Source organism: Blennius ocellaris (assembly GCF_963422515.1).
Source record: "Blennius ocellaris genome assembly, chromosome: 11".
Taxonomy (NCBI): Eukaryota; Metazoa; Chordata; class Actinopteri; order Blenniiformes; family Blenniidae; genus Blennius; species Blennius ocellaris.
Window position 1 is genome coordinate 15,050,904 of NC_137660.1, and position 19,228 is coordinate 15,070,131.

General features: G+C 39.4%; 1 protein-coding gene across 1 annotated transcript; it reads left to right on the forward strand.

Annotated features, from left to right (window-relative positions):
• Positions 1–4,753: 4,753 nt before the first annotated feature.
• On the forward strand, positions 4,754–9,498 carry rhcgb (Rh family, C glycoprotein b; the record flags this gene model as incomplete). Its single annotated transcript, XM_080504890.1, has 10 exons — positions 4,754–4,941; positions 5,823–5,973; positions 6,499–6,646; positions 6,751–6,917; positions 7,124–7,261; positions 7,478–7,614; positions 7,898–8,022; positions 8,211–8,284; positions 8,684–8,751; positions 9,465–9,498. The coding sequence occupies exons 1-10, from the start codon at positions 4,769–4,771 to the stop codon at positions 9,496–9,498; spliced, it is 1,215 nt and encodes a 404-aa protein (XP_080361016.1). The 5' UTR covers positions 4,754–4,768.
• Positions 9,499–19,228: the final 9,730 nt, after the last annotated feature.

The following is a 19,228-nucleotide window of genomic DNA, read 5'->3' on the forward strand; positions in this document are numbered from 1 at the left end:
ATTTATTTAGTATAATTTTAACAAAAGAGTGAATGATCTTTTGTTTATTTCGCACTTATTTGCTTTGCCAGTCCAAATGTTTTATTTTCATGACAAAGAGTCGGACTGAAATTTTTTTTTTTAAACCAATTCATTTTATTATCAAGATAAAGATTTGACAGATGGATTTGTTATTAAAATAATCATTAGTTGTAGCCCAGCCTTAAAGTTTTTACTTGCTGAGATAAAGGACGAGAGTAAAATGAGACACCAGCAGTCAAATAAACTGTCTCCACATGTCTTTATATTGTTAAGAAGTTCCTAAAATGACACTGAGCCTGTGGACGGAGTCCTGGCGTTGGTGTGTGTCTATCAGGGCAGCACGTCGTCTCTGAAGAGGACATCATCTGCCAGACTGAGATCACCTAGGAAGCCACGATCGGTGAGCATAGGGACGGATTTATTTTAATGAGACTATGAGCGCAGTACCCTCTATATGTGTTGAGATGATTTTCCTCAAAGTTACATTTGTAGAACTCATGGATCTTTATTTAGTTATTTTTTTTTTACTTTTTCAAAATGTCCCAAAAGTTTGATTGAATTCAGTTTTATTAACAAAGCACCACAACATAAGCGTTTCATGGCACACTGACATAAAAGAGATTATAGGAGAGAAAACTTAAATTTGAGTTAATCATGCACATAATGAATATAATGGATATAAAAAGTAAATTAGTGAGATATTCTATTATCTTTAGATCGCTGACAAGATGCTCAAAATATAAAACAACGGCAGAAATATGAGCTTTATTAAATCTATCACTGTTTACAAATAAAATATTAACATAATGTTCTCAATTATTGTACAGTTTCATCATATTTTGTCCTGTAGGATAGTTTCTTTGTATTTTCTGGTTACAACAATTGTTTGCTGAATCATACAATTTAATGTCTTAAATTTCAAACATATTCAAAAACATGGTTTTCACAGAATAGCTACTTTTAATAAATCTAAATGAAATAGTTTGGTTTTATTAACTAAGAAGTCAAATTGATCATTTAATAGTTCAGTTGTAAAGCACTGCAGAAAAAATATGAGCTTGTGTTTTTGAAAAAAGACAGGAAAACTGAGCAGGACATTTATCTCTGCCTTGGACCTCTTGCATTGGTTCTGTCATGATTCTTGACTCAGTCAAACCTGTCGTGCGTCTTTTCTAATAGGGCCCTGCATGTATGCACATTATTTACAGTTAATGCTTCACAGGAGCACGTCTGTTCAGATGACATGAGACTTTCACCACCCTCTGACTCCAAGACATGGCTATCTGTGTTCGTGTTAAGGGAGGAGTTCTTTCTTTAGAAATATTTAAATACAACTAATCTCTCCAGTCGATCGCAGCCATGTGCGACTTAAACAAAGCAAACAAGCACGAGATGTCTTTGTAAATGTCGTGTTTCTCCTGTTTGACCAGGATAAGGAGCATGATTTCACTATTTGTGATCAGGCATTCATTCATTGTTGCTTGCATCTGTGTTTAAAGTACGAATATTGAACATATTGAAAATGTGAAACTCACAAGCACACAGTTGACATTATCCCAAGCACACAGGATCTGCTCCTTTCCATGTGCAGCTTGGAGGGAGTGGCAGTAGGAGTGTCCTGAAAGAAGACCCCCATCTTAAACCGAAGATGCTCATGCCGTTGACATGTTGTGTCACTGTTGAAGAGGGAGGCTTCGTTGACTTACTCACCTGCTTGGGAATTTACGTATCTTTAAACTAAGATAGAAGAAAGTAGAAAGAATGGGCGCTGCTCAAAGCTTCAGGGAGCTTTGTGACCGTACCAAAAACACCAATGTTCGTATGAGTCTCCCGGCAGTTTGCTTTGTGTGGCAAATAGCCATGATCATCCTGTTTGGAGTATTCATCCGATACAATGAGGAATCCGACACACACTGGATAGAGTACAGAAAAGAGAAAAACATAACTGACATTGAGAATGACTTCTACTTCCGATATCCAAGTAAGTGACTTCATTTCATTGCATCCACTTCTAATTTATTTTGAATATCGCTTTTTCTTCTTCGTCTGTTTGTATGGCAGTTCTAAAACCTGTAAACACATCGAGATAGTGGTAACTTTCTTAAAAATACATCGCATTTTACGAAGTGCTAAGGCTTTGAGCAATTTGCGTCTCCTTTTGTTGCCTAGTGGATGGTAGTCCTCAGATTGTGCTGACCTTTGAGATTGCCCCTCTCACTGCTGACATGCATGTCACGCCCGCAGGTGCATATTTCCCCCGGAGACTTGACTCCCTTGAGGCTTTTCCAGTTTAACTGTGGCTGAAATGTCAACATTCACACGTTAGTGTGGAAGAAAGCTTGTTCAAATCTATTCCGTTTATTTGAGATTAGAGGATTTGGGGTGTCTGTCCCTGTGTGTGAGAGAGCGTGTGTTGTAGGGGTGTGGTTGTGGATGTTTGTCCACTATCCCTATGGTATCAATGTCAGGCTATCATGAACCCATGTCAGATGTGGTGTTGAGTGTCAGATAAATGTATGTTCTGACACAGTTTGGTGTCAGAAACCAAAAACACCTCAGCTGAAAGTCACCTGGCCTTGTTTTCGAGGACAATATCTTCCATCTGTGTTGTTTGAACAGTATGAATCATTGTTGGCTGAAATAAAATAAATAAAATAAAAAAAATGCACCCACTGTTGAGTAATATAGTTTATGCTGCAGTTGGTTGTTTGTGTTTACATGAAAACTATAGTGTTTCACAACGGAGTGGGAACCTATTGTGCCCTGAGACATGTCATGCAGTGTTGTATTGTAAATAATACAGGCTGACTATTGTTGGTGTCTGAGTTTTCTTCTTGGGGTCAACTTGTGTGTCATGGAAAAATAAATTCCCACAGGTTTATTTCCGTTAATGTTTATTGGAGGACCAGGTAGAGCTTAATGTTGTTCGTTTTGTGTAAATATGGCCTGGATACAATTGTTTTTATGATTAGTGTTGTTTATTTTATAATGTTTTCTTTCCTCATGTAACTTGTGATTTGTTGTTAGGAAAAAAAAAACATGTCTATCCTTGCTGGTTTCCCACTATTTTCTTCCTGACACCTTGGCTGCTTCTTCAGTCTGTAAAGCAAACAAAATAATTTTTTGGAAATTTCCAAACATGATGTGAGCGATATGGCGCTTTCTTCATTGCCAATTATCTTGAGGAACTTTTACGACAGTTCCATTGAATAGGTTCTTCTATATTTCTGGTCAGTTTGAAAATAACTCTAATTTAAAAATCATTATCATTGGTTACAGCAATAACTCAATTTAATTAATTACAATCTCACGTGTATATCTTGCCCTCGTTTCTTAGCTTTTCTGCACACTAGTTAAAAATAGAAATAAAAAAAGTTTGAGTGGATTTGGGTTAGCCTGTATGACATGTTTGAATGTATATAAATGTGTAACCAAATGCCAAAAAAATGGGACGGCTAATCCTCAATGAAATTGAGGGCTACACTTATGTTCGGTTACCTTGATTCTGTTTCATATTTGTAAACATCACCTGTGCAGGTACCCTGACGTGACTCTGTATCCTGAAAACATCTCACTGTGTAATCCACAAGTGACAGTAAATACTTGAATCTGTAATTTCACGATTTTCCACTGTCGTCTGACCCCATGTTACCGACACTGATACGCAAGAAAAGTGTCTGTAGATAGGTCGTTCTCCTCTGTTAAGTAGCACCACATATAAGTGTGTGGTTTTATTTAATATGCATATTAAATAGATTATTTCATTTAGAAGAATGCAGCAATTACACATCGTCCCCCCCCCCCCCCCCCCACCTCAGGTATACAGCCAATGGCACTTCAAAGAGTCGCATTAATAATTCATGAGCAGATTTTATTCCGCATTTATTTGAGCTTTCATAGAATGAACCAAATACTGAATCAAATAGAGCAAATGGGAGGATGAGTTGTACACTTTATTGAAACATTCCTGTGACTCAGAAATACCCAGAGATTAGCAACTTTGAGGATTGTAAGGACCACAAAATGTCTTTTTTTTTTCCAATTCCAGGGGGTCTAATTGTAACACAATATTTCTACCATAATGATAATTCAGAATTATGGGTTCTAAAGGTACATATTTTTTTTAGTCAATGTCAAATTCTGTACTGTACTTACAAAGCAATTAAATATGAAACGATAAGGAAATTTTGTAAAAATGTCTTTCTTCTTGTAGTAACATGTGAAACCAACAGTGCATTGATGTTTGGCTCATAGGCTGCAAAGATGGGTGATGTGGAGCATTATGTGGCCCCGCACCATTGCCCAATGCTTCATTTGGACTGTGGTCACAAACCTGTTCCTGTTTCCTCTCTTGTACTCATTTGTATTTGCTACTGTTGCTCACAAACTCTGAAACTTTCACACACGATTCGTCTCTGTACACAACAAACACATAAAACTGTGAGTCGACCCTGAAGGTGTTTACTCACTGCTGAGTTGTGCATTTATAGGCCAAGGGACAACAACTCTAAACAAAGAGTGAAACAACAATAAAACGCAACACAAAAAGGCATGTGACAACAATAAAATCCAATGCAATATCTAGGGGGCCAATAGATTCTGTATAATAATAATAATAATAATAATAATAATAATAATTTGGGTGGAATCTAGGCTCCAATCCAGCCCGTACCTTCCTCTTCTCATCACCAATCCTCATCGCTGTCTTGTTGTTGTTTTTCTCTCAGGTTTCCAAGATGTCCACGTGATGATCTTTGTTGGATTTGGCTTCCTGATGACCTTTCTGAAGAGGTACAGCTTTGGTGCTGTGGGCTTCAACTTCCTCATCGCTGCTTTTGGCCTCCAGTGGGCGCTGCTGATGCAGGGCTGGTTTCACTCACTGGACTACGCTGATGGGAAGATCAAAATAGGAGTTGAAAAGTAATGATCTCCATTCATTGTTAAATTACGTGATTCAGTGTTTGTTTTGTTTTGTTTTGTTTTTCATCTCGTGAAAACAGGCAGAAACATTTTAGCACATTTTTTGGCTCAATCCCACAAAAATACAGTGAATTTGTTTGGAAGGTGAACAGACTGCCATGTTAATGGAAACAATAATTCTTAGAGTATGATTTGTGAGGAGGATTTATGGCAAGCCTTCCTTTTAAATATTGATGATAAGTCATCATAAAATAATTAAAAGGAACCATGGTGTAAATTTCCACAGTGTAAGTCTACAAATGCAACATTCGCAATGTTTGGAAGCCTACTCTCCCTTAAGTAACATCTAAGCTTTAAAATGTGACACCACACCACACCACATATTCAAGTCCATCCATCAGTCTTGATCCCAGCTGACTAAAAAATGAGGATAAAGTGAACCCTGGTTCGGTCACCAGTCAATCAAAGGGTGAATAAACACAGACAGTATGAGAATAAGGTCAATTAAAACTGTGTTTGGGTCTGTGGAAGGAAAATGTCGTCGCCAGAAAGAAACATGCAGGTGAATATGTAAACTCCACAGAGAAAGTGCTGCAACCCAATTCAAACTGAGGATTGAGAAGTGTGTGGGTGCGTGTGCGTGTGTGTGTGCTATCCATTAAACCACTGTGTTATTTGAATTCAAACACTTAGGGTAAGATCCACTTTGAAACAACAGCGACTTCTTGCCATGGGATCAAGCAGATATGGAGAGTTTGATGTTAGAATGAGTGTTTGCTTAACTAATTCTTTGGTAAATCAATTTTGTCTGTACAGATGATTTCTAATGTTGCCATGCAGCTACAGTATGTCCTCAACATTTTTCTCTTTTCCCTCCTCAGCCTGATCAATGCTGATTTCTGTGTAGCTGGCTGCTTAATTGCATATGGGGCAGTTCTGGGTAAAGTCAGTCCCGTCCAGCTATTGGTTTTGACTTTATTTGGGGTCACACTGTTTGCTGTGGAGGAATACATAATCCTGAACCTCATACATGTGAGTTTATTTATTGATGCTACTTGACAGTTGCTTAGCAGCCTTTTATTATTATTTTTCCCCCATTCAACACAACAGGGGTATAAACAATTTAGATTCTGCTTTTAATGGGAAAATGAAATAGGAAAATAAGGTGGAATAAATTCATTGGCGGCTGATTCTGAGATGTTCATATATCCTGAAGCTGGTAAAGTCACAAGTTGGGAAAGTCCCATTTTGCTCAAATTCACCCCACGCAAACACGCAATTGACAAACAACATTATCACTACGTATATAAGCCAACACAGGGAAGAAATGAAACTTGTCAAGTAACTATTATCTCACTTTGCTTCTCGACATTTCCAAACTCACGATGAATACTCACAGAAGATTGTTTTCTATGTAGTTACCTTGAGGAGGTCTTGCAATTTCCACTGCCATGAAAGCAACATTATGCTCAAAGTCATATTGAATTGATCATTTTTAAGTCAATTTTGATGTCATTTGTTAGTGTGCCTAATGTAATTATACTGTCATACTTCAAGGCCAGAGATGCAGGAGGCTCTATGGTGATCCACACATTTGGAGGTTATTATGGTCTTTCCATATCATGGATGCTTTATCGACCAAGTCTGGACCAGAGCAGTCGTCTGCAGGGCTCTGTTTATCACTCAGACGTATTTGCAATGATTGGTGAGTCCAGTGCAACTCCACACACTGCTGTAAAAGACTACTTTGGATTCAGGATATTGTGTGCCTGAGGTCAGTTCATGTGTGCACCCTGCTTTTCTTCACAGGCACCCTCTTCCTGTGGATGTTCTGGCCCAGCTTCAACTCAGCGATCACAGATCATGGGGACGGGCAACACAGAGCAGCCATTAACACATACCTGGCCTTGGCCTCGACCGTGCTCACAACAGTGGCCATTTCAAGCCTCTTCCAGAAACATGGAAAACTAGACATGGTAGAAACCAGATATTGAGATGACCACATCTGTGTATATTTGTAAATATAGAATAACCCAACATGGTCTTGCCACATCATGGCCTTTATGTCTTTTAACTCACTTGAGGAAAATGTAACTTTTGTGTTACCTGACATTTCAGATGATTATTTTTTTTTCTCTCTCTCAGTAAAAACACGAACTGTTTGTGTGCACCCGTTTCTCAGGTTCACATCCAGAACTCCACACTGGCTGGAGGTGTTGCAGTGGGAACAGCTGCAGAGTTCATGTTGATGCCTTACGGCTCTCTCATTGTTGGGTTCTGCTGCGGTATTGTCTCCACACTCGGATATATCTACCTCACAGTACGCAAAGTTTCTCCTTCGACTATGTTACTAAATGAGCTGCATCAATTTAGCTTTGTGTGTGTGCAAAGCTCAAACATACATAAATCTGACACTAGGTGCGGCATGTTTACCCATTTTTTGAATTTGTACGATGGAGGTTTTTTTCAAGTCTTCTCTTGTATTTGTTGAAGTATTTTCAGTAAACATTACAGCAAACTCCCATGTCTCTTTCAGCCGTTCATGGAGAAACACATGAAGATTCAAGACACATGTGGAATCCACAACCTCCACGCCATGCCGGGAGTTATAGGTGGGATTGTCGGGGCCATCACTGCTGCAGCTGCATCAGAATCAGTTTATGGCGCTGAGGGGTGAGTTTTTCACATTGGTTTGAGGAAAATCTATAACCAGCAATTATGTGCACGTTCAAATATAGTTGAGTAAAGCTATCTTTAATGAAAAAAGTAGCTTTGTCTCATTTTACTGTCACCTCAAAACACATTGACATACTCAAAATAGACGGAGACAATAAAACAGCTAACAGCCAGTGCAGAGTGCCATAAATTGCTTCGATTTGTAAAAAGAAAAGACCAAAACATGTGCATAATCTCTAAAAAAAACATCACACTGTGGTCCCTCTTTGTTGTTTCTAAGGTTAGTTAACACTTTCGACTTTGAGGGTGCGTTTGAAAACATGGTACCCACAAGGCAAGGTGGTCACCAGGCAGCCGGCCTCTGTGTGGCCATCTGCTTCGGTGTGGGTGGAGGCATCTTTGTTGGTAAGGAACTACACCACAGCAAGATGTATCAAACACATACAACATAATTAGATATATGCTGTTATATATATATATATATATATATATATAACAGCATATATCTAATTATCATGATAGTCCTGTGTTAAATAGGGGTGTTTACACCATGTGTATTATCGTTATGAACGTATTTGTGATCTTCTCATCAGGTTTTATTTTAAGATTACCTATCTGGGGAGATCCTGCAGATGACAACTGCTTTGATGATGAGCCCTACTGGGAGGTGAGAAATTAATTCTTGTAATCGAAAATTTGAAACATACTTTTCACAGAGACAGGAAACTATAAAAATCTATCAAATCTGAAGTCAGACATGGTGAAGATGCACAGAATGAACGAGTGGCATCTTTAACCAAATACATGCATAGCTTTTAAAATGTAGCACGGCAGGGATTATTTAGCCTCAAAATTCACATAATTTGAGCACATTTTTTGGTGTTAGATGCTCACAGATCATATAAACAGAGTTGTGCCATTTTCAGTCAGAAACATTTCACAAGCCCATGCTTCACATAAACAAAATCCTGAGCATAAAGTAAGTAAAGCTAAAATGTCAAAAAAAAATGAAACTTTTTTTTTGCAAGATCATCGTGAGATCACAGTGTTTATTTTGGAATTTCAGCTGCCAGAGGACGAGGAGAGCATCCCGCCCATCCTACAGTACAACAACCACATGCAGAACAAAGATATGTAAGTATCTATTTTGTTTATTGATGTTTCACACGCTTGGAGGCTTGCCATTCTCACAACAAACACACACTATGCCGCCACTGTCTTTGTTGGAGAGAACTGGTTTGCATCCAGTGTCCTCTTGATGGCAGCAGAGACCAATCCAGGGACTCAGCCGTTCCTGTAAACTCATTGTAACCCCTTATTCCTTTGTTGAGAATATCTTTTCGTGGTGTTGCTGATGGCCTGAACACAAAATGAGGATGTGGTTGTCGACATCATGACAGCCAGAGAGATACAGTGTGGTCTTGATGGTGAGGTGCTGACAGCACATCGTGAGCTCAGGGCTTCTCGGTAAAGCTCACCTGTGCTGTTTGTTGATAGGGGATTCACAGGACACCTCCACGTGCTTGGCTCTTCAAAGTCACCTTGGCGCCCTGCAACAGAAATCCCGTTTACAGTGGAAATAGAAATGATACTCTAAGTCAAAATGTGCAATGGACCAAGGCAGATTAAGTAGACGGGTCTCGATTGCAGTGTGATCCTCTCTGAACAGTGATTACAAGACGAGATAAACACAGAAACATCTACCGGCCAAATGTGATCTTTTTTTTTTTTTAATAATTATTTTGAAATCAGTCATTTCATTTAAGCCTCTTCAATTTATTTGTAAACAATTTATTTGAAATCCAGTTTTTTCCCCCCCATTACAAAATGTATTTTTGTTTTCCCAGAGTGGAGTCAAATTTCACAGTGGAGCAGAACTGACAATGGACTTCCAACACAAACGGTTCATCATTTGTGCCTTGAATTTTCCTGCTGGACAGAATTTTTTTGTTGGATATAATTATTTCCCACCAGTGAAAACAAACAGTGAACTTGTTTGGATGTATGCACACTAACAGGTTATTCAGCCTCAGCCTACCTTTGAAAGTTTGGCTAGTTATGTTGCAAATATAGAGTAAATGTACAACTCCTGAGGGAATGCGTGTTTCGTTTTCAGAATTTATTTTCCAATTTAATTAATTTTAATTGAGTTTAATATATTCTTTATGAAGGGAAATTTTCATGGGATGAGTAGAGACTTTAACATGACAGAAGAGTAACTTGGAAAACAACCAAATGTGTCTCCTATTTCTCACAAATCAACAACCAATGACTGAAAACATCAATACAAATGATAGAAATACAAAAAGACCAAATCAATCCTCATTTGTGTTATTTTTGCTTTAAAAACTATTGCACTTTTAGGATTCACCACTTTCTTATCTTCCTGATCAAACTTCTTGATCACTATGACCAAACAGATTTGAAGAGAGTGCACACGGTTTCAGGTATGTTTTGCTTTGTCTGTGTTTATCTGCATAGATGTATTGTGTTTCTTCATTGAGATTTTTTTTATGGCTTATTTATCATGTTACTGATTGTGAACTTTAATTAAATAAAGAGCTGCGAAATAAAACTTTTGAACTGTTCTGTTATGGTATGGAAATATTTGGTAACACTTTACATTGACCTCCCGATTGATAATTCATAAATAACAACATAAGCGCCAAAACAAATGTTTTGTAACACACTGTAAATGTGAAGTTGTACAACAGCTTCTGCTGATGTGTGCTCACAGACAGTTTAACAAAAATAAATCGACACAGATTTGCTTTTACTTATTTTAATGTTTCAATTATTGAAATGTATGTGCGATTGGTGTCTCATAAGAAAGAGGAAGGTGAATGGAAGTGTTCGGGATATTTCTATCTGCAATTTTAAAGTGGAAATGAATCACTGAGTCAAAAGCTGATATTTGTACATTTATTCACTCTACACTAAAATTGTCATATCTTTTAAGAAGTTTGTTCAATGTGCTGTAATTTTGAAAATTCATCAACAATTATTAATAAAGTACTAATAATAGCAGTGTGATTTGTAAACATCTTGTATTCTTTTTTTTAATGCATGTTGTCACTTTATGTATTATTACATAAAGTGAATCATAAGGATCAGAAGACTGAACAATAACAATAAAAAAAACCTTAGTAAGTAATTCATTTCTGTCATTTAGGACCCGTGGCGTCCCCTCATGAGCGGGGTCGAAGGAAGGGTAAAGGTCACACCCTTATTGCTCTCCCGGGACTCTGTGGTGACCAAAAACAAAATAGAGTACTGCCTTATAATTGTCACGTTTTGTCAAAGGGTGCCAGAAGAGCAAGGTCACTGACCAGGCTGAAAACATGTGTTGGAGTCAATCGCATTCAATTGACTGATCAGGAAAAACCCTGTGAACTCAAACACTGACTTTAAGGAGACTTTTTTTAAATTTTTTTATTGATGCACATTTATGGATGGAAATTTGCAGAACCAGATTAGTTCTCAGAGAAACAATAGAAATAATATGATGCTAAAAATAATTTCACCACACAGTTTCTTTCTCTGTATCCGAAGAGCACCCCATCTGTCCATCATTTTTCCAGTGACGGCTGGTCCATGTGCTCTGCCTTCTGCCCACCTGTCTATGGCATTTTATTGGTTGAAGGCGGCAGCAGCTCATGGTGGGAGTGTGGATGATTCCCACACATGAGTAGCAGCGAGGAATCCATCTCCTCATCCAGTCTTCGAGCTAACAAAGGCAGGCTTAGCGCTGTTTTCTTTTGTCATCAGTAACGTGTTTGAGTAAAGGAGGTAATGGTGCCACAAGTGCTCCAATTAAACGAGATGCAGCCCTGCTGAGAAGAAAGGCTTCCCCCCCAAATACCCACTATAGCCCCCCAATATACATACACACACACACATATATACATACAGACAGACACACATGCACATAAACCAGGCCTCTTCTCATGCTACCCCCATGCAGTTCCCGCCCCAACTCTGCTCATGTTTATTCATCAGACACTTAAAGGGCAAATGCAGAAGCCTGTTAAAACTACATCAGACTTGTTTTTAAATGATACCAGGCCTTCACCTCTGAGGGTGAGGCAACCTGGCCTCGTGGTATTACGAAATCCGCATTTAGAGAGAAGTCGCCTGCTTTGTAAGCAGTCCGTTTCCAAATGTGATTTCCACAGGCCAAAAACTGTACAGCGGAAAGAGAAAGCGAGGCCACATGGAAGGTGAGGTGGAAAAACTTGAGGATGCAAAGGGGCATGAAAAGGGGGAGGGACGCACAGAGAAAGAGGCCTCACTTCCATTGCTGGTGACTGACTGCCTGCCATCCGGGCTCAATCATGATCTTTGATTGACAGGTGGAGAGGAGGAGAGGGTGGGAACGAGGGAGTGGGACGGCAGTATAGAATGGGAGCTGCACAAAACATGCTCCCATACGAGGGGGGGTGCAGAGACGCTCATTAATGATAAAGAACATACCAGAAAAAGCATGTTTTCTCTGCATGCCAGCAATGTTGTTTGTAAATTGAGATTAGTTTGTAATCTTCCATACACAGCATTGTAAAATGTACAGACCAATGCAGGACTAAATACGTCATGGGAGGTCGGGCTGCTGCTCCTCAATGTGGCTATTTGGCTTTTTATCCCATTATTTTCTACATTATTCAATATCGACAACATGTCAGCTGGAATTGTTTGCCAGTCATTGTTTAAATCTTACAGTTTGCGGTCATGTGTCAGTCACGCTGGTAAAACCTCAGTGAATCCACTTTACAGTTACAAGGATCTGCACCGAGTTAGAGTTGTATTCAGAGGTCTATGTTCACACTGCTATAAAGAGAGCTGTAAAAGCTCCTTTTGAAAGCAACTACGAGTCTATAAATCTGTTCATAAACTATTCAAGCCCTTCCTCTTTTCTCTCTATACTTAATCTCCTCACGTTTTGTGCGGCTCCAGTTTTCCCTAAAGGTGATTTCTCAGCAGGAGTTTCAAAACCTTTCTGACCATTAGGATCTGGCCTGTCTTTGTGATGCCCAAACTCGCCAACGCAGCCAACAATGGCAGAGTCACAAGTATCTCGGATGAAAATCCTATACATTCTATCACATTAGTCACCTCAAAAACCCTCATATAAAAGGGTTGTACACAAATGATTAGGATCTCTCAGTACTAGGCAAGCAATGTCTCAAATACATGTTGTATTGTGAGTTCTCGCACTGTGATTACCATTCTCAATATCTCATATATCGTACAGTTTAGAATAGGCCCTCTGGGGCAGTTTGGGGCAAAAGTACAAAACTCATATGCTTTCATTGATCTTGTCCAACTATCTGTTCGTGGCTAAAGTTTATTGTATTGAAATAAAACTGTAATGCACTTCATCCTAATGTATGATTTATGATTTTTAAATTCTAATCACATTTCAATGTTGTATTATATGCAGCACAAAATGTAACGAGCAGCTTAGTTTGTGATTATCTTTAATATTTTTCATGCAATAGCAGTATCAACTCATTAAGCATGATGCATCGTGGTAAGACATAAAGCTGATAGCAACTGAATCTGCACCAATGAAATCGTCCATTTACGTGTGTGTGTGTGTGTGTGTGTGTGTGTGTGTGTGTGTGTGTGTGTGTGTGTGTGTGTGTGTGTGTGTGTGTGTGTGTGTTTTGAATGCAAAACCTCCTTAAAATTGAATACTTTGGTGCTGGTGTTGGCTTCGATCTTGGGAACCGATGAATGTATGTCGCTGCAAGACTATTTAATGTCCCCTCATCTTTCACAATTACAAGAACAGAATTTTGCTGACACACTGTTGCATTGGTGTAAACAATCCAGTGATGCCAGGGATAACATATCAGTTACAAGCAGCCATTGTGTTTATTTCCAGAGCCAGTTCTGGTACTGATGCCTGCTGATTATATCTTTGTGGCCTTGTGCTGGTGTGACGGCAGCTTGTTATTGAGTAGCTTTACAATGTTGATTTAATTAAACGTGCTCAGTGCCTCTTCCACCGCTGCAAAATAAAAAAAAAAAAAACAACAACCCACAGTATGCAACCTGCGGGGTCAACCTCCCAGCTCAGGCCACCGCAGGTACCTCCGGGCCTCCCCACGCCACAGAGGCTGCTTAAGTGTCCCTATCGGACCACAGTGGAGAGGAACAGCAGATTAACCATGATCCTATCCGCTCACCGCTAGCCCCTTCATACGCTCCGTTACACCAGCATTTAAAAGGAGGAGGGGACACCATTCAGGCCCGTGATATGAATCCCAGACGTGGGGACAAGAACAGAGCTTTCACCCCCGTTTCACAGAAAAGACCCCTTTCTGGCACCCTCTAATTCTGGTTGCTACGGGCTTCTGGGTTCAATGGTGGACTCCTGTTGTGAGGGGACAAAGCCTCTCAGTCGCCCGGTCATGGTTGCTAGGGGAGGCAGAATGTATGGGGAGGGACGGGCTGCCGTTGTCCCAGACGAAATGTCTCTCTTAAGGCAGCCGAGATCTGGTGATTGACAGGTGGCTACACGCTCCACTGCGGATCACCCGGGAGGTCCAGGGGGCCAGGGCCCGTATCTCTGACCGTGAATGTGTGTGAGTCTGAGTAAGCCTGTGTGTGTGGATGTGTATTTATTGATGCTGTGAGGACTGAAATCTGTTAATATACCCACAACATGGCGACATTAATGGTGTTGTAGGCCAAAAAGCAAGTCCCTGTATGAGGACAGTCATTAAGTTAGGTTAGGACGAGTCGTTCATTTTAGAGTAACTCTGTGGGAAATATATGTAAGTCAAGGCAAAGTCCGGAAAGACGTGTTTCTCAACTGGCGGGGACTTCAGCCTGACTGCACACGGATTCATTGCTGTTTCATATCAATGTGGGCAGAAACATGGTGGAAACCGTAATGGAAATTAATAGTTTTGTAGTTTTCTTTTTTTTAGTCTAAGCTTGGGGTTAGTTGTCAGGAGAATTTACCAGTGAAAGCCTTGGGGAGAAACAACACACAGGAATCAAACTGAGAATAATTTTAAAAGTTTCAGACAATTTTATTCATTATTCTTGCGAGAAGAGACAATGTCACAGTACACTCTTTGGATAATTGTCTAGGAGTTTGTCTAACTATGAAGTCGGACAGCACCTATTTAAAGTCTGATTTGTTTTGAGAAAGATCCATGTCCTTCCTGCAATGTAGACTGAAGGTTACAAAAAGTTGCACAGAGGTTTCAAAATGGCTGACACAGGTCACTCTTGAAACTGAGACTGAACTTGCACAACTTTCTGTGACGCACTTTGCCCTTCCTTAGTGTTGTTTTAAAGTTCGATACAAATAAACTTTGATTGATTGATTGATTCTTTATGTTCTTTCTTTAAATTCTTTAAATTCTTTATGAGACAAAAAAAAAAAGATTTCCCTAATAGGTTTGAAGGTATATTTGGATGCCTATTAGTACCTGACACACATACTATTCTTCTCTGGGTCCTCCAACATCACATCTCATTCAGTGCTTCAGCAGTTTCAAAGCACTTCACACTGTTGCTCACATTTACAGATCCGTGCGCACACATCATTGACCTCCACTGGGGAGGTGGTCGAGGTGATCAACCTCCATGGGGGACAGTGTGGAGTTCAGTGTCTCGCTCAAAGACATCAACATATGGAAAACAAGAGATGGTGAATCAAACCACTGACTGGAAGACAACCTCCCACCTTTAGGTTAGGTGAGTATTAGTTATAGATGGGCTTAGAGTGATCTGCAGACAATTAAAATAAGTGAATCTTTGAATGATGTGTGTGTGTGTCCCCTATGTGAGCACTTACCTTTCTTGTAAACCCCCCCCCACCACCACCACCAAAAAAAACCCAGACAAACAAAAAAAGAAAAAAACCACATAAGGTCAATTGCCCCACTTTTTGAGTTAAGAATTAACTTAAGGCTCAAATACACTGTATTTGTATAAATAAACATTTGTATTTGTATAAATAAACATACATATTTATAATAATAAATCATCTTGGCCTGACTACAACCAACTATAAAATGATTCATTTTCCTTTTGGGGTCCTTGTTTCAGTAGTTAGGAAATGATAGATATTATTAAATTCACAGTAAGCTTCAAGTTAAAACGAATCAATGCCACCTCTCCAGAATGCAAGAGTGCATGTGTTCTGTGTCCCAGGTAACTAGTAACACTGTGATACTGTGATACTTTGTGGCATCTGAAACCCAAAAGCATGCATGGTCAACATAAAGTACCCACTTGTGATGATTAAGTTGCATCAAGTGTATTAATGCAATGATTGTACCCCTTGAGTAACTGAGTGTAAACCTGTACAGCAATGATTTTGTGTGTGACTGCGTGTACGACTATTAAATTAGTCAGCTGTACCTGTAGAGGGAGCTGCTTCTGCACATAGGCTTCTAATCTCCTTGCAAAATTATAGGTAATGTATAGGAGCCTGCAGCTGGTAAAATACTAGATTTAACAAAAATGCAGATCCCCCCCTTTTTTTTTTTCAAGTCTTCTCTTGTCAAAAACCCTCTGCTTGACATTTGGGCTCATTGATGATGTATTGTGCATGTTTGAAATATTTTATAAGACAGTTTTCTGGATCTTATATCAAGATAACCTTGAACTTATAATTTATCCCAGTAAAATCAATGGTGGAAATGTTTAGAAACTACAATTGAGGTGGATATGCTCAAAGATCACTGTAGCTGTTTGGGACTCAACCAATATATTTTTATATCTTTACAAATCGATCATTCACAAGTGCTTTCTGTTGTTTATTAATGTAGAGCTTTACATTGTGTTACATTCTATTTTTAAATGGTCATAAAGAGGTATCTTGCATTCATTGCTCACATTTAAAGTTACTCGACCAGAAAAAATCATTAAAACATAATTCCCATAAAAGGCATCACGAGAATAGTCTTCATTGTTGTGAAAATGATCTTTAATCGTTTGTCCAGTGCAAATCTAGATCTTGCAATATCGAGAGTACAAACGGAGTCTTGTGACATAATGCCTTGGGAATCTTTTGGAGTTTCTGCGGCTGCCAAGATGATCAAACGGGGAATGTTCCGCGAAACTTAAATGCTGGAAATATGTGTTTGTGTGAGCGTAGTCGTGAATTTTCTACAGAAGAGTATCGATAACATGTTAAAGCTGTAAATTTATAACTAAAATTGGGTCTTACAGTTTTCCCGTGTGGATTCTGGTAGAGGAGCCTATTTGAAACAGTTATCGATTTTTTAGTTTTAAGGTTTTTTTTGGGGGGGGGGTTTATTTTACTGATAAAAGATTGAATCGAGATTTGACAATTTGCTTCAGAAAACCTATGCAGGATGTTTCATGAAACATAAAAAAATGTTGTGAGGCCATTGTAGGCCATTTACATTGTGTTCAGAGGAGATGGATATGCACAGATCATGGGCTGAATTTTTTTTTTTTTAGCTTGTGAGGTTGAAAACATTGAAAGTCATTAGTTTAATATTAGGTCAGGTATTTGAGAACGCATATCTAAATTCACAATCCAAACGAACAATTTAGATTGGTTTTTTTTTCCAGAATGGTGAATTTTAACAATTGCTTTAAATGACTACTTATTCCCTTTAATTATTTCCCATCAGTGTTGGTAACAGCGACACTGTTAAAAAAAAGTCTTTATCAAAAAATGTAAAAACGTGAAATCAAGTGGTAATACTTTATGTAGGTACATAGCTGTGGTTATTGTTTAAAAGCTAAAGTGAACAATCAATCTTTCAAAGGAGATGAATTATCATAGCGATAATTGTCACAACAGATTGGTGCAGAGATTCTCCATCAGACGCCATGATTGCAGCTTTTGTGTAAGTGAGACAGACGAGCACATTGCATATTAAAAAGGGGAATTTAAGTCCGTGGGTTTGTGCTTATCTGCTTCTGAAGGATTAGTGATATTTAGCTCTTATGTCTCTCCTCCTCCCGTCACCCGGCCAGCCTCGAGGCATCAGCGGCCCCCTTTTCTCCCCTCCAGGGCCACACAGAGGTGAGTGGGAACAGACAGAGCAAGACGTGGGGATCGAAAGGGGTTCACACAGCAATGTGTCCCCTCACATAGACGTCTGGGACCGTCTGGGTTCCACACTCCCAGACAGGGAACCCTCTCCACCCGTCAGATGCTGCCCACGCCCATCCCAGTCCTCCCCCTTTCCCCTTGACCTTGACTCTCTGTCACCGCGGCCCTCCAGACAGTCTGGGGTCAAAGGCTAACACAGAAACCACACATCAGACACGGTCTGAATCCCTTGTGTCCACATAAATGCTGAATGGTAAATTAACCTAAAATCCGCCTATTGGAATGTGGCTTTGAATTCCTACAGAGACGAACCCAACGGCCCTCAAAAAGTAATCAATGAAGCTGATAACACCATGTGATCTGCATTCACATTGCTCTTACTGTTTTCTGAAAAATGTTAATTGAAATCAAAAAGGAAAAAAAAAACAACAACTTTGGTCCAAACATGTATTCACTCTACATTGTGTCATTTACACCAAGTTCAAAGACACATTTTATATGCCATGAATCAGCCGTGCAACGTTTTACCTTTCACCTTTGGCTGCTGACTCACACCGTCTTCAGCCAATCACAGCCGAGCTGCCAGCATGTCACGGCAGATTTGTGAGGGATGGGAATGGCTGAAGCCTCACGTGGCTTTTTGAAAGATGCCAACCCACATTGTGTGCAGCTCTGATGATCCTTTCAACGCCTCCCAGCGAGCATGCGTATTGACTGTGTCTCAATGTGGTCTCATCATCCTTCCTCTGCCATAATACCCGCTCACGCTCTCTCCTCCCCCCCCACCCCTCCTCTTTCTGCCTTTTGCTCTTGAGATAGTGTTCTTTTCATAAATTCAGATTTTTCCTCAATAAAAATACACCTATCTTCTTCTTTCCTCGGCTCGGATGAGAATTTGTAAATCATCTTTAGATTACACTTTGAAGTTTACCGATGTTTAAGCAGCGCTGCAGGACAAAGGCAGCAGAAGGCTTATCTCACGCTGCTCATATGAATGCTGTCCTCGCATTAGATGCTCCTCGTGATGTGTACATATGCAAACACAAGCTCCAACACAAAAGGTGCATTAAGAACCAAACACACAATCAGAATCAGACGTAAATGTCTCCCCATAATCACACACTCGGGGACCAGACCAGACCAGATATCAACTATCTTTATCTCTACTAAATCTTTTTAAGTTTTTCCATTAAAATGTCAATCTTCACAACTTTCTCTGTTTACTCTTTCTTCCCAGATGAATACATTGTTAAAAAGCTATGACTTGGGCTTCGTTTTAGACAGAATATTTGCTTAATTAATTTCACTTTGAAATAACAAGTAGATAAATAGCCCCCAAAACTGAAATTATTACTTCTGTTTTGAATATGGTGAGATGTCCTGTGAAAAGCCCTCTTGTTTTCATGTTTCTGGAATAAGTAACAGTTAAACCAGCTTTTAAAATTCACTGTTTCCATCACATTTAGGACTCAAAGTCCAAATACACTTTGCAACGATGCGATTTCACTCTGCTTTCATTGTATTCCTAGGCAAAACAAATATCTGAAGGTGCTTTTC